The 16,015-nt window shown below is 36.9% G+C and overlaps 1 protein-coding gene across 5 annotated transcripts in view; it reads left to right on the top strand.

Moving 5' to 3' along the window:
- Positions 1-16,015, top strand: part of SPAG16 (sperm associated antigen 16) — a 1,158,987-nt gene that overhangs the window by 563,383 nt on the left and 579,589 nt on the right. For all 5 annotated transcript variants that reach the window (XM_077956655.1, XM_001082826.5, XM_077956652.1 and 2 more), the window contains one exon: positions 13,323-13,466. In XM_077956655.1, coding sequence (XP_077812781.1) covers positions 13,323-13,466 — 144 coding nt within the window. The remainder of the gene's footprint in view (positions 1-13,322; positions 13,467-16,015) is intronic.

A 16,015-nucleotide genomic window follows, 5' to 3' on the forward strand; every position in this document is an offset into this window, starting at 1 on the left:
CTTTAAGGAAAATAAGAGAAGGTTTTATGGCTTGCTTTGTAAGAGGGGGGTTCTAGTTTCTAAGACCCACCTTTGGGAAGAGAAATTCTGATTTTTATGATTTTCTTCCGGGTAGAAAGAGGGATGGGAGACAGGAGGGCAAGAGAATGTGTGCTGATGAGGTTTGATCAGTGGTGACTTAAGAAAGATTATTAGGCTGCTTATTTGCTTATATGTTGACTTTCCATAAATGATTTTTGAGTTGAATGTTGTAAAATGTAAGTCTTTATATTTTTATTTTCACTTTGGGGTTTTTTTTTTTTTCTTATAACAAACCAGTCTACTAATTTCCAAGGAACATTTATATTAGTATATTTAAAAGGCCAAAATAGTATTACCCTTATTTAATAATTAATCACAGTTAGCTAAAATTTAGCTTTATCCAACATGAAGACTTTTCCTAGAGAAGCGCTTATATTCAGAATTAAACTAAAATTTTAGTTCAGAAGTATAAAATGTTGCTATCTAATTTAAGAATAAAATACAAGTTTTTAGAAAGTTGTGTGGAAAGTTTTACATGAGACGAGAAAGACCAAAGGATTGATACCATGTTTAAAAAGATTTGGGTTGAATCTGTAAACTAATAATATAGGCCAGCTGTGGTGGCTCATACCTGTAATCCCAGCACTTTGGCAGGCCAAAGCTGTCAGATTATTTGAGGTCAGGAGTTCGAGACCAGCCTGACCAACATGATGAAACCCCATCTCTACTAAAATACAAAAATTAGGCATGGTGGCGGGTGCCTGTAATCTCAACTACTAGAGAGTCTGAGGCAGGAGAATCACTTTAACCCAGGAGGCGGAGATTGCAGTGAGCCAAGATTGCGCCACTGCACTCCAGCCTGGGTGATAGAGTGAGACTTCCTCTTAAAATAAAAGTAAACTGTTAATTTGGATGAATGTTACAATGTTCTATAACATGGGTGAAATTTAATCACAGTACCATTGAGTATTAAGTCTAAGTCACTACATAAGGCCTTTCCCTACATTTGAACCAGAGCAGATATTTGGTCTCAGCTGCCTCTTACCTTGCCAATGATTGGGATTAGCACTACTAGCCAGGGGGCAAGGCATATACAGTATGTATAAGGTTGGAAGAACATTGAACAAGAGAAGAAAACTGAAGCTTTAGCTTTTATGACTACCCTCTAGGGCATTATTAATAAGTCCACAAACTGTGAAAAAAACTGTAAAAATGCTCCACTCTAGTAAAAAATAAAAGGACAGTGCTACTTTCTAGATCCTAATGATGTAAATCCTGCTGTGCTTTGAATAAAACCTATAATCTCACAGTATTTAAAACTTAAAGTGCTGGGGAAGTATTAAGATTTCATTTTTTTTCACATTTACTTAGCTGTCTTCTGAAAATGAATAAGATCCACTGTCTTATTTTGACAGATTTTAAATTATTATGTTTTGTATACACATTTGTTTTGTGGCTTTTATTGCATTTGCATTTCACCTTGGCACTTTTTAAGTACACTTAATTATTAAATATTTTTTAATGGCAAGGACAACTATGAGTTGACCTTTCCTGAAGATAGTGGTGACAATGCCAATATACTAAAGCGACATCTGCCATAATGATGAGGAGCCGTAGTTTAAATAGATCTGGGTTGCTACTATACTTTCCAAGTTAGTGTCCTAGTTTCTTCTCTTGTTTCTCACTTTCCATTTTCCACAGAGCAGCTACAGATATCTTTTTTAAAATACATCAATCATATATAATTCTCCTACTTAAAACCGTGAAATGATCTTAGGAGAAATTTAGTTGTCCTTCCTCAGTCCAAAAGCCCTACAAAGCCTGACGTTGGTACTTGCCTTCCTCTTGCTCCCTATTCATCCTCAACATAGTCCTCCTCACTTGTTCTCTTCAGTCACCTTGGCTTTCCTTCTGTCCCTTGAGTGCACCACCTCCTTGCAGCCTTAGCACTTTTGCACTTGCAGTCACTTGTGACTGACACCATCTGTCCTTAGACCATCCCAAAGGTACTTCTTCCTTGTCATTCTGGTCTCGGTTAGGAGGTCATGTTTTCAATGTGGGCTCCCCTGACCACCTCATCAAAAATAACATTCTCCCCCAACTTATTATATCACTTTACTACGTTTTCTTTACAGCTGAGTTATTTTGTTCAGTTATTTTCTGATTTGTTCTCCCCTACACATAGGTAAGTTTCCTGAGGGTGATGCCTTTGTATCGCATACTACATCATAGGCTATAAACACATATTTGCTGGAATAATTAAAAAATTCCATGTTAAAGTACTTTATATAAATGCTGATGTACATCACGATATAAGATGCAGTTTTTAGCTGAGCAACAGTCAGACAACTCCATTTTATTTATTTGTCCTGGCAACCTGAATTAAAGCATACGTAATCTGTGAGTGTGTATTGCCTTTAAGGACAAGCACGTAAGTGGTCATCTAATGTTCACAGGGCACAAGTTTTGATACTGATTTATTTTCCACCCACTGTGCATCTGTTGTGGCAATAATTAGAGCCTGTGAACTGAAGTGAAGGAAACATTTACAATGCTGAATAACCTAAAGGGAAGAAAAGGGTATCTAATTAGTCTTTCTTGTGACAATCTTTTTTTGGATTAATATTCTTTTCTTTTGAAAAGTCTAACAGTGGTGCTTATGTCACCGACTCTACTGATAATTAATAGTGTTCACCATACACCTACACATACTCCCTCCAAAATATCCTTGTGTAATGCCACTACTGGGAAGAACAATTTCAATTAGAGGGAAGAGCTTTTGAAGTGTATATCATGTGGTCTATTATAAGAAATGTGTCCTATTATAAACGGAAAAAAATCTCTGCCATAACATAATATTTTATGCAACGTGCCTGGTATGTTATTTAACAAAACATTTTATGGATACTTCATTAGGACATGACTTGATTAAGAAGCAGGACTAGCATTCACCCACATTGTCTTTTCTTGAATCTCTAAGATGTGTTCCTGTATGATTTTCACCCTACTTATAAGCTTATTAACTTAGGAATGTGGTGACAGGGCCTTTGTCTTTGAATCTTGTAATTATAATTAATAGTAAGTTAAAGGGAAGTAGAAAGCTCATATTCAAAGTTTGAAGTAAAATGAGTTTGTGGCACTTAGGGCAGGTGCCAGGAAGATATTAAGCAAAAGCTTGTTATTCTTATTTATTAGAACTTTGGGATGACATCTTTGAGGATGAAAGTCATTTTATGTTTACAAGAGGGAGACCTATTTGCAGACAAAGCTTGAGGAAAGGTATCCTGCTATCTTCAGCTCCGCATCCTTTTTCCCCCAAAATCAGCAACAACTTTCTGCCAGTTGCATACTTGCAAGTAAGGATAGGAGTGAATCTGTACATACTCTCCGCTGTTTCCCTCAGTGTGTTCCTGAAATCCCTATCATGAAAGAAACAACCACAAAATCCCTTATATTCACTTGTGAAAGTGTTATTTATGATGCTACATTTTTGTCAGAGAGTGACTTAACATCATATTAAACACAGCAGTGTACAGTGTTTATCAAAACTAAGAGAAAACATCATTTAATTGTAAATACCTACAATTTTAAGTAGTGAATGTCCTACCCATGGTCTTTAAAAGAAGAGCATATGAATGATAGATGTTAACTATATGAAGGGCCAAATTACAATGAAGTTCAATAATGTTGAATAATAGTAATAACAGTTGACATTTGTGGAAAGTTGACAAATGCTCAGATAATTGTTCTAACTACTTTACATATATCAACTTATTTTATACTCAAATGCCCTGATAGATCAGTATTTTTGCCCTGTTTTCACAAATAAGAAAGCTGAGCTGTACAACATACTCAGCTGGTAATTAAGTTGCGGGCCATTCTTCAAATCTAGGCAGGCAGGTCCCAGGGACCCTGTCTCTCTGTGCTATGATAATGTTCACTAAATTTTCATTATGTGTCTAGCACTATTCTAAGTCCTATACAAGTATTAACTTTAAAAATTCCCATAATAAGCTTTTGTGATCAATACTACAGTAGTCCCAATTCTTCAGGTGAGGTACCTGACAAAAATGACGATAAGGAAATTTATCAAAGAATGTCTAGCTAGCTAACACTGGAGCAAGAGTTAAAACTCACATCTTACTCTAGAGCCCATGCTCTTAAACGTTAGTCTACTCCACGTCATGCAAATGTTTAGGGATCAGCAAACTATGGCCCACAGGCCAAACCTAGCCCACCAACTGGTTTTGTGACTAATTTTATTGGAATACATCCTTAATCCTTAACAGTAGTCATAACCTTTTACACATGGTTAGAAAATAACAACAAAAAAAAGACCAGTTCTTTAGAAACTTCAAAATGCATCTCAATAAATCCCCTAGACATACATAAAACTACATTCTTTGCTCTTGCTTTCATCTAAAAAAGAAAAGTCAACAGAGGTATTGAGCTAACTCTACTTAAGTATACGGACTTGAGACAGTTCACTCAAGTTCGTGTATTCTGGCTTTGCTATTTTCTAGTTTTGTGACCTTGGGTGGATCACTTAACCTCTGTGTGTCCCAGTTCTTCCACCTGGAAAAATGGGGATAGTGGTAAACATACTCATAGGAGAGCAGGAATATCTCATTTTATCGCACTTCACTTTACTGCATTTCATAGATAATGCTTTTTTTTCTAACTGAAGTATACTAGTTAATACTCACGCTGTTATAAAGACATACCTGAGACTGGGAAATTTATAAAGAAAAGAGGTTTAATTGGCTCACAGTTCTGCATGGCTGGGGAGGCCACAGGAAATTCACAATCATGGCAGAAGGCACCTCTTCACAGGGCAGCAGGAGAGGGAATGAGAGCAGAGTGGATAGGGAAGTCCCATATGAAACCATCAGATCTCATAAGAACTCACTCACTATCATCAGAACAGCATGGGGGAAACCACCCCCATGATTCAATTTTCTCCACCTTGTGCTGCCCTTGACATGTGGGGATTATTACAATTCAAGGTGAGATTTGGGTGGGTATACAGAGCCAAACCATATCATTTTACCCTGGCCCCTCCCAAATCTCATGCCCTCAAATTGCAAAACACAATCATGTCCTTCCCAGCCCCCAAAGTCTCAACTCATTTCAGCATTAACTAAGAAGTCCAAGTCTAAAGTCTCATCTGAGACAAGTTCCTTCTGCCTATGAGCATGTAAAATTAAAAGCAAGTTAGTTACTTCCTAGACACACTGGGGATACAGGCAGTTGGTAAATACACCCATTCCAGATGGGAGAAATTGGACAAAACAAAGAGTCTACAGGTGCCATGCAAGTCCAAAATCCAATAGGGCAGTCATTAAACCTTAAAGTTCCGAAATGATCTCTTTGACTCCATGTCTCACATCCAGATCACATTGATGCAAGGGGTGGACTCCCATAGCCTTGGGCAGCTCCACCCCTGTGACTTTACAGGGTACAGCCCCCTCCCAGCTACTTTCATGGGTATTGAGTGCCTGCAGCTTTTCCAGGTGCACAGTGCAAGCTGTCAGTAAACTTAGCATTCAGGGGTCTGAAGGACAGTGGCCCTCTTCTCACAGCTCCATTAGGCAGTGCCCCAGTTGGAACTGTTTGTGGGGGCTCCAAACCCACATTTCCCTTCCACATTGCCCTAGCAGAGGTTCTCCATGAGGAATCCACCCTACAGCAAACTTCTGCCTGGACATCCAGACATGTTTATACATCTTCTGAAATCTAGGCAGAGGTTCCCAAACCTCAATTCTCGACTTCTGCTCCCCTGCAGGCCCAACACATGTAAGTTGCCAAGGTTTGGGTCTTGCACCCTCTGAAGCAAAGGCCTGAGCTGTATGTTGACCCCTGGCACTGAGTCCCAAGACTGCCCAAAGCAGCAAGGCCCTGAGCATGGCCCATGGAACCATTTTTTCCTCTTAGGCCTCTGAGCTTGTGATGGGAAGGAGTCCTGTGAAGACCTCTGACATGCCCTGGAAACATTTTCCGCATCATCTTGGTGATTAACATTTGGCTCCTCATTGCTTATGCAAATTTCTGCAACCAGCTTGAATTTCTCCTCATAAAATGGGTTTTTCTTTTCTATCTCATCATCAGGCTGCAAATTTTCTGAGCTTGTATGCTCTGCCTCCCTTTTAAACATAAGTTCCAATTCCAAACCATATCTTTGTGAATGCACAAAACTGAATGCTTTTAAGAGCACTCAAGTCAAATGTTTTGCTGCTTAGAAATTTCTTCTGCCAGATACCCTAAATCATCTCTCTCAAGTTCAAAGTTCCACAGATCTCCAGGGCGGGGGCAAAATGCTGCCAGTCTCTTTACTAAAGCATAGCAAGAGTCACGTTTATTCCAGTTCCCAACAGGTTCCTCATCTCCATCTGAGACCGCCTCAACCTGGACTTCATTGTTCATATCAATAGCAGCATTTTAGTCAAAGCCATTCAACAAGTCTCTAGGAAGTTCCAAATATTCCCACAACTTCATGTCTTCTTCTGAGTCCTCCAAACTGTTCCAACCTCTGCCTGTTACCCAGTTTCTAAGTTGCTTCCACATTTTCAGGTATCTTTACAGCAGCATCCCACTCTCTGTGGTACTAATTTACATTATTAGTTTATTCTCACGCTGCTATAAAGACATACCCAAGACTGGGTAATTTATAAAGGAAAGAGGTTTAATTGACACATAGTTCTGCATGGCTGAGGAGGCCTCAAGAAACTTAAAATTATGGTTGAAGGCACCTCTTCACAAGGTAGTGAGAGAGAGAATGAGAGCAGAGTGAAGAGGGAAGCCCCATATGAAACAATCAAATCTCATGAGAACTCACTATTATGAAAACAGCATGAGGGAAACCACCCCTGTGATTCAATTTTCTGCACCTGGTCTTGCCCTTGACATGTGGGGAGTATTACAATTCAAGGTGAGATTTGGGTGGGGACACAGAGCCAAACCACATCATGAAGGTTGGTGGCAACCCTGCATGCAGCAAGTTTATTAGCACCATTTTTTTCCAACAGTGTGAGCTCACTTCATATTTCTGTGCCACGTTTTGATAATTCTTCCAATATTTCAAACTTTTTCATTACTGTTATGTCTGTTATGGCGATGTATGATTGGTGATCTTTGACATTACTATTTTAATTCTTTTGGGATGCCAAGAACCACGCCCATATAAGACCACAAACTTAATTGATAAATGTTGGTTTGTTCTGACTGTTCCACATGTTGGCCATTTCCTCATTTCTCTTCCCTTTGTCAGGCCTCCCTATTGCCTGAGACACAACAATATTGAAATGAGGCCACTTAATAACCCTACAGTGGTCTCTACATGTTCAAGTGAAAGGCGGAGTTGCATGTCTCTCAAATTAAATGCTAGAAATGATTAAGTGTAGTAAGGAAGGTATGGTGAAAGCTGAGAAAGACTGAAAGCTGGGCCTCTTAAGCCAAACAGCTAGCCAAGTTGTGCATGCAAGAGAAAAGTTCTGGAAAGAAATTAAAAGGTCTACCATGAACACACAAATGACAAGAAAGCAAAACAGCCTTATTGCTGACATGAGAAAGTTTTAATGGTCTATATAAAAGATGAAACCAACCGCAACATTCCCTTAAGCCCAAGCCAAATCCAGAGCAAGGCCCTAACTAACTTTCTTCAGTTCTACAAAGGCTGGTAAGTGAGAAAGCTGCAAAGGAAAAGTTTGAAGCTAGCAGAGTTTGGTTCATGAGGTTTGAGGAAGGAAGCTATCTCCATAACATAAAAGTGTAAGGTGAAGCAACAAGTGCTGAAGTAGAAGCTATAACAAGTTATCCAGAAGATGTAGCTAAGATAATGAAGGTGACTAAACTAAAAAATCATCAGCATAGGGTGTGGTGGCTCACACCTGTAATCCCAGCACTTTGGGAGGCCAAGGAGGATGGGTGGCCTGAAGTCAGGAATTAGAGACCAGCCTGGCAAACATGGCAAAACCCTGTCTCTACCAAATATACAAAAATTAGTCAGGCATGGTGGCGGGTGGCTAATCTCAGCTACTCAGGAGGCTGAAGCCGGAAAATTGCTTGAACCCGGGAGGCGGAGGTTGCAGTGAGCCGAGATCACTCTACTGCATTCCAGCCTGGGTGACAGAGAGAGACTCTAATCTCAAAAACAAAAAAACAAAAAAAAATTATTCAGCATAAACAGCCCTTTATTGGAAGAATATATTATTTAAAACTCTTAAAGCTAGAAAGGTGAAGTCGATGCTTTGCTTCAACACTCCACATGACAGGATGACTCTCTTGTTAGGGGCTAATGCAGCTGGTAACTTTAAGTTGAAGCCAATGCTCATTGACCATTTTGGAAATCCTAGGACCTTTAAGATTATGTTAAATCTATTTTCCACATGTGACAACAAAACCCAGATGACAGCCCATTTGTTTACAGCATGGTTTAATGAATATTTTAAGCCCACCTTTGAGATCTACTGTTCAAAAAAAAAAAAATGATTCTTTACAAAATACTACTTCTCATTGAAAATGCACCTGGTCACTCAAGAACTGTGATGAAGATGTACAAGGAGACAAATGTTATTTTCATGCCTGCTGACAGAACATCAATTCTGCATCCCATGGGATCAATGAGTAATTTCAACTTTCAATTCTTATTTTTTAAAAAATACGTTTTGTAAGGCTATAGCTGCCATAGACAGTGATTCCTCTGATGGATCTGGGCAAAGTAAATTGAAAACCTTCTGGAAAGAGACTTTCATGATTCATAGGAAGAGATCAAAATATAAACATTAACAGAAGTTTGAAAGAAGTTGATGCCAACCCTCATGGATGACTTTGTGAGGTTCAAGACTTCCGTGGAGGAAGTCACATCAGATGTGATAGGTATAGAAAAATAACCATAATTAGAAGTGCATCCTGAAAATGTGATTCAATTGCTGCAATTTTATGATAAAACTTGAATGGATAAAGAGTTGCTTCTTATTGATAAGCAAAGAAAGTAGTTTCTTGGGATGGAATCTACTCCTGGTGATGATGCTGTGAATACTGTTGAAATAACAAGAATTTAAAATATTTCATAAACATATTTGATAAAGATGTTTGAGAGGGTTGACTCCAATTTTGAAAGAAGTTTCACTGTGGATAAAATGCTATCAAACAGTATCACATGCTACTGAGAAATCTTTTTGAAATGAAAAGTACATCAATGTGGCAAACTTCATTGTTGTCTTATTTTCAGAAATTGCTACAACCATCTAGCCTTTAGGAACCACAACTCTGATTGGTCAGCAGTCATCAACATCAAGGCAAGACCCTCCACCAGCAGAAAGCTTATGACTGGATGAATGTTAAGATGATCATCATTTTTTAGCAATAAAGTATTTTTTCATTGTCATTTGAGACATAATGCTATTATGTAGTTAATACACTATAGTATAGGGTAAACATAACTTTTATATGTACTAGGAAACCAAAAAGTTTGACTTACTTTATTGTGATATTCACTTTATTGAGATTGTCTGAAACCAAGATTGTCTGATACCTGGAGTATCTTCAAGGTATGCCTGTATTATAGCCACTGAATGAATTTATGTATGCAATTTTGGGAAGAGGAACTGACTCCTATAAAGTATTAGTTAGTACTCCTATTCTTCAGCTTCTTCAAAAGACTGATTCAGAGGTAAACAAAGTTGAGCCCTGAGTGTAACTGGGTAAATTTTTAATGAATTAAAAGCCTATGGAATCAATGATTATTAAGTATTGTTCTACATTTATTTTTAGAGACCTCTATGAAAATAAAAGATAAAAACTCAGCCGGGCGCAGTAACTCATGCCGGTAATTCCAGCACTTTGGCTGGCCGAGGTGGGTGAATCAAGAGGTCAGGAGTTTGAGACCAGCCTGACAAACATGGTGAAATTCCGTCTCTACTAAAAACACAAACGTTAGCCGGATGTGGTGGCATGTGCCTGTAATCCCAGCTATTCAGGAGGCTAAGGCAGGAGAATTGCTTGAACTTGGGAGGGGGAGGTTGCAGTGAGCTGAGATTGCACCGCTGTACTCCAGTCTGGGCAACAGAGCGAGACTCTGTCTCAAAAAAAAAAAAAAGTCAATGCCCTCAGACACCTTGATGTGTAATACTGGACTTGTACTATTAGCACAAGAAAATAAAGATCTTAAAGATCTTGTTAAGTGCAGCATGTACATCTGCACAGAAACTTATGTAGACAAATTGTAGGAGAGGCTCTCCTCCCTTGGTTTCTCCTGCAGTACCAGAGCATATTAACTGTAAAGAGCAGGGTCTTCTAACCCCTCTAAGACTATTGTGTCTGGTGGTACTGAGCTCTGATACAATACGCTGACAATTCCTAAATTGGTTCTTCACCTCAGGGTTTAATAATGACTAAATGACTTAAGCATTTACTGGGTATGATAATAGTTACATCCAAGCTCTGTAACAGGAATTATTGATGTTTCTAGTACACATAGAAATAACAAATGATTGAATATTCATACTAAGTAGGAGTAGCTAAAATTATGAGTCTTAAAGCCAAGTCATACTGGGTTCAAAGTTGGTTTCCATTCACTACCAAAGGTAAGCTTGGGCAATTTACATGGCATTTCTACTAACTCTATTTATGGCATAAAATAACAATACTGATAGTACCAACATCAATCACTAAGTCATGTATTTGATGAATATTTATTGAATAGCTACTATGTGCCAGCCACTATTGGGGTTGAGCATACAGCAAGCAACACAGATATGAACCCCGACTCTTTTGAGCTTTCATTTAATTTGTAAGAACTAAGCATTTAGTACCAGGTATGGGGCACATTAAATTTTCAATGTTAAGTATCATTACCGTTAGTTAATTATGATGATGATGATGACATTATGTCTCATTATGGAGTTGAGAATAACAGTTTCTGTATGTGGGAAAATATTTCTGGTCCACGGCCCTTTAACTGTGCTTCCCTCCCACAGGGGTGATTTGAACTGAGATTTGGAACTCCTCACTGGGGTTCTTTATCGCTATGTCCACCATTTGCTGATGCACTTATTCCATGAATAATTCAAAATCATGTATTTATTAATGTATTATCAAAGCATTAAATTCCTTTCTATATATGCTGAAAATATTTCTATTCAGCTAAAGAGCATTTTATGCCTGGCTGAAATGTGTATAGAATTATCCACAAAGTCATTTACAGATATATATATATATATCTGTGTGTATATATGCATGTATATATGTGTATATATGTATACATGTGTATATATGTATATATGTGTATATATGTATACATGTGTATATATGTGTGTATATACACACACATGCATGTGTGTACATGTATGTATCTATGCCAGTGTTAGAAAAGGAATACATGGACAAAGGAATCAGAGTGTGATTAGGAGGATCAGTCCATGTGGAATGGGAGTCAAAGTTGTTTAAGGCGTCACAGAGGAGGCCACAAAGTGGAGGGGATGAGACGAGTCAGAAAAAAGTACTTCCAAAACTGATTAGCTATCAATGGGTTTGTATTTATATTTTTGCCTTAACTTCTACAAATAGCTCTTCTCACAAAAGTCATTTTGGAAACTTATCTTTCAAAGTTCGTAAAAACATCAATGATTTTAGTTATCTTCACTTAAAGAGGGTAATTTATCATCTGGTCAAGTGTGCGTGTGTCTGCCAGGAAAGCTGTGAGCCAACATACATCATACTCAGTAGCTTCAAGGATTCGGTTTGCCTTCTTGTGTGTATTTGAATACAGAATTCATTTTAATCTGACATTTTTTACCTCTCATCATATTTTTCTTCTAATTAAGTTCTATAAATGTATCTTCTATCCGGTTTGAGCAGTAATAAATTCTTTACTTAAATTGGCCTTCTGAAAGTCACAAACCAACATTATGATGAATTGCAAAATGAATAATTTCCCTTCCACTGTGTTTATTTTGAGCAGCAAAATGCTGGAGAAAAATGAAAAAATGTTTCACTAGAAAGAAGGCCATGCCCATAGTGGTTACATGGCTTTGACCTGAATGCTGCTAATGTTGAAGCCAGTAAATTCCTAAAACTGTGTAGGTCTAATTTAAAAATAATTTTTCAGTTGATAATTTTAGAGTTTAATGATATTAATGTAAGGTATAAATAACGAGATATGGTTTGCTCTCATGTAAGCCTGGAGTTAGTTAGCCATGTTGGTGTGGACTAGAGCCATGATTTCTTTGGGAAATGTATTTCTTAAAACCCATATTTCAGCAGAAAAGAACGAGACCATTTATAGAATAGACTAAGGGAAAAATGAACATGTGATTGCTATTTTTTAAATCATCATATGTCTTACCGAACTACATAGGCAAGTAAATGTATTATGTCTTTGAGTTTAGATGGCCAAATTGAAATTGAACAATTTGTTACTAATATTTAGGTTGGAATTTTAATAGGTGCTTAACATTGGACATATCTGTTCCCATTACATTGTAAGGCATAGATGATACTTTATATAAATAAGATTAAAGCATTACCATAGATAAAATATCAGACATTAACCTTGTATACTTTGATTTTAAAATAGTTAAGCTCCAGTATTAAAATAGCCACAGTGATCAGAGTCCAGTTCAAATAATAGTGCTTAATGTGTTAATCATTAATCTTACATACTTCTTTCTTATTTCCCTCTATGCCTGTATGGAGTGGGAATTGCCTTCTGAATCTTGAATTCATTACTGTAATTTGTGTACCGTGCATTGACTGAAGCCAATTTAAGTGGTATTTTAGGATAGAATTTTAGTTCCTTCACTTTGTGTAGATAGTGGGCCATGGAGTTAATGTTTCATTTATAGTATTTATTACAGAACCATGATGATGTGGTTATGATTCATGATCTTTTCCTGGATAATGGCTGATTTAAGACATATGATAGTTTGAAAAGAATGTTGATGTTCTATAGTAACCATGACCACTGGTCCAAATATCCCAACATAAACATGCCATTGGCATAATTTTTCTTCCCTTAAAGAAAAACCAGAATTACTCTTTTCAAACCAGAATTAGATATGCACAATCACCTAAACCAACCACTTTGTCTTGCAAATGAGGAATCCGAGATCCAGTGAAGCTGATTAGATTGATGGAGATCAGAAAGCTATTAGTGTTAGAGCTATAGCAGGGATACAGAACCTGCTTCCTCTTATTTTTGGGGCCAGTACTCTCAAAACTATCCTGCCTTGCTAATATCGGATAACCACTGCCATTTCATTTATTCACGTCCTGAAAACTCTTTTTTCTTTTTCCTTGTGCAGTGTCTCCATGCACCCCCACAAAGACATCCTAGTCTCCTGTGGCGAGGACCGACTCTGGAAGGTGTTGGGCCTTCCAAAAGGCAACGTGCTTCTCACGGGATTTGGCCACACTGATTGGCTTTCAGACTGCTGCTTCCATCCAAGGTCAGTGCACAGGACTCCTAGAAATAGCCTAATCTCTCTAGGAACGTGCTTGTTTACTCTGTTTCCGCACTCTGCTGTCTTTGATGATCTTTTTCTTTCTGCAACAACACATCCTGCACTGAATTTCGAAGTGTATAGACAAATTCCCCCTTGGTTTTCATTATATTGACTTTTGACTGTTTTTGATATTTGGTACGTGTAAAACTTAGTCCACATACTTATGCATTTAACCAGAGGAATAAGCTTCTCAGGACAAGCATTATTAACATTCCTTGTGCTCACAAGCCCTGACAAGGCACAGAGATTTCTAGTCAATAATGCATGCTAGAATTTACTTTTGTTAATCTTTGGAGTTTTCCTTTTAGAGTTAATTTATGTACCAAAAAGAATCAGAGAGCAGTGATCAATTTCTTTAAAAATTCAGTGACACTCAAGGTATTAAAAAGAACAAAGTAGTACTGAAAACACTGGGCCCTGTAATTTTTGAAATTCACTGAACCTAAATTCATTTATACCTAAAAGACCAAGGACACAGAAGGGAGAACATTCTTAAAGACACAGATAGAAAACTGTCCATAGTTCCTTGTGGCCCCTTCCTACTGCCAATCTTGTTTTCTGTTCATCATTCTTCTTGGATCTGCTTCTTTCTAAAACTCTCTGGCCTGACTACTTTTGGTAACCCATAGTTCTTTGTGCTTTTCTAAACCATTCTATTTGGAAATTTTGTTCTTGGGAAGATTTCTTATGATTTATTTTCATGTTTTCACTCAACTCCTTTTTAAAATCAATTTTTCTTTTATCTTTGCTATGAATGTCTATGAAATTAGATAGAACATTTTTACTTAAATTTAGAAATTTGTAAGTTAATGACAAGAGGAAACTAAGTTTGTTTTTAACTTCTGAATATCTTTCCAAAGTATAATTTATCTTTAGTACTAGATGTTTGACCCTAATTTATGAACAGGCAGTGTATTCCATATCCAGTATGTAAATTAAACAGAGCCTTGCCACCCTCTCACCTCTTAGGAACATAAAACCCATGTTGCAGGCAGCGACAATACAATTAGAAGTATTGCCTATCGCTTATGTAGCTACTGGACATACTAATCAGATTTTGATAATGCCCTGTTACCATGACAGCCAGTGACTCAGAGATTTTCTCATTAGTGTTTGACCAGCAATGGTCCTTTTAATAGATCTTCCTCTTTCCCGTTCAATTACTGAAATTAATATGAGGTGAGATACATCATTATTCACTTATAATATGAATTTACATTTAGCAATTTCTTACGGCAGAATTGTAGTAAAATACTGCTATACTGTTTGCTTTTTTTCAGTGCATGAGACAAATATAAGGGGAGAAAATAAACATAACCATAAGTGTTTTTAAATGAGAAATATTGAATAGCAAATGTTCTTTTTGTAGAATTAATAAAAAAAATTATTAAAAACAACAACAAGGTCTATTTTGGTTTATTTGTGGTGAGACACATTCTGAAAGTGTTTACATCTCAGACCACAAACATTTTATAATCCTTGTATGCAAACCAACACTAAATAGCATATAAATATGAAAAAATATATATGTACCTACAGATAATGTTGATGGATTTAAAGTTGTTGAAATTTATGTTTCCTAGAATTTAAATTTGTAATATTTGATTTTTGGTTTGGTTTATGTAATTTGGTCAGTAAGAAAAGATAGTTAATTACTGAAGATAATATATTTCCTAACTGATGGTATACTTTGTCTATAATTTAAAATCAAACCTAAAATAAGTTTGACTTAAATATTTTACTCTAATCTGTAGTTGAATCTTCAGTGAATACAATTATAGTCTTCAGAGTCCAGCTCTGGGCTCTGGTTGATTCTGCTTTCTTGGAACCCTAGTGTGGACACAGTATATACTAACTTTTATTTTCCTCCTATACACTTCACACAAGAAACATAAACTTTTTCTTTTTTTTCTTTCCTTTGCTTTTCCCATTTCCTTTATTTTTAATTTCAGTTGCTTCTAGTTGAATGTTTTCTCTAACTTCCAGCTGGATGCATTCCTGACTACAATGGTAGCTGACACTGTCAAGCACTGTCTCTTCTGCAATGATGACATATTCACATTTTGTTTGGAGGTCAATTAATCTTTGACATGATTGTGGTTCACCTTGACTGACATCAATCATTCTTCTTTGTCCTATTTCTCATATCATAGCCGACATCTCAAGTGCCTAATAATAAATACAACAGGCATAGTAATACTCATATCAGGCAAAAGAAGAGTGACAGGTTAAAAAAATGAATTGAGGGGATAACTGACACTTGAGAATCCAGCTAATATGATGTCGAAATATATAAAACAATATCATAAAACAAGATGATAGTAAAAATATATAATAATCAGAAAGACTTCAAGGTACCTCTTTCAACTTTTAATCTGTCAAGTAAACAAAATTATAGTGGAATTAGGAGAATTAATATGATAGTAAATATAATTAATAGTATATATTTACCTCTGTACAAGGAGAGAATATAAATTTTTTAGTTCATTTAT

Source organism: Macaca mulatta, chromosome 12, assembly GCF_049350105.2.
Source record: "Macaca mulatta isolate MMU2019108-1 chromosome 12, T2T-MMU8v2.0, whole genome shotgun sequence".
Lineage (NCBI taxonomy): Eukaryota > Metazoa > Chordata > Mammalia > Primates > Cercopithecidae > Macaca > Macaca mulatta.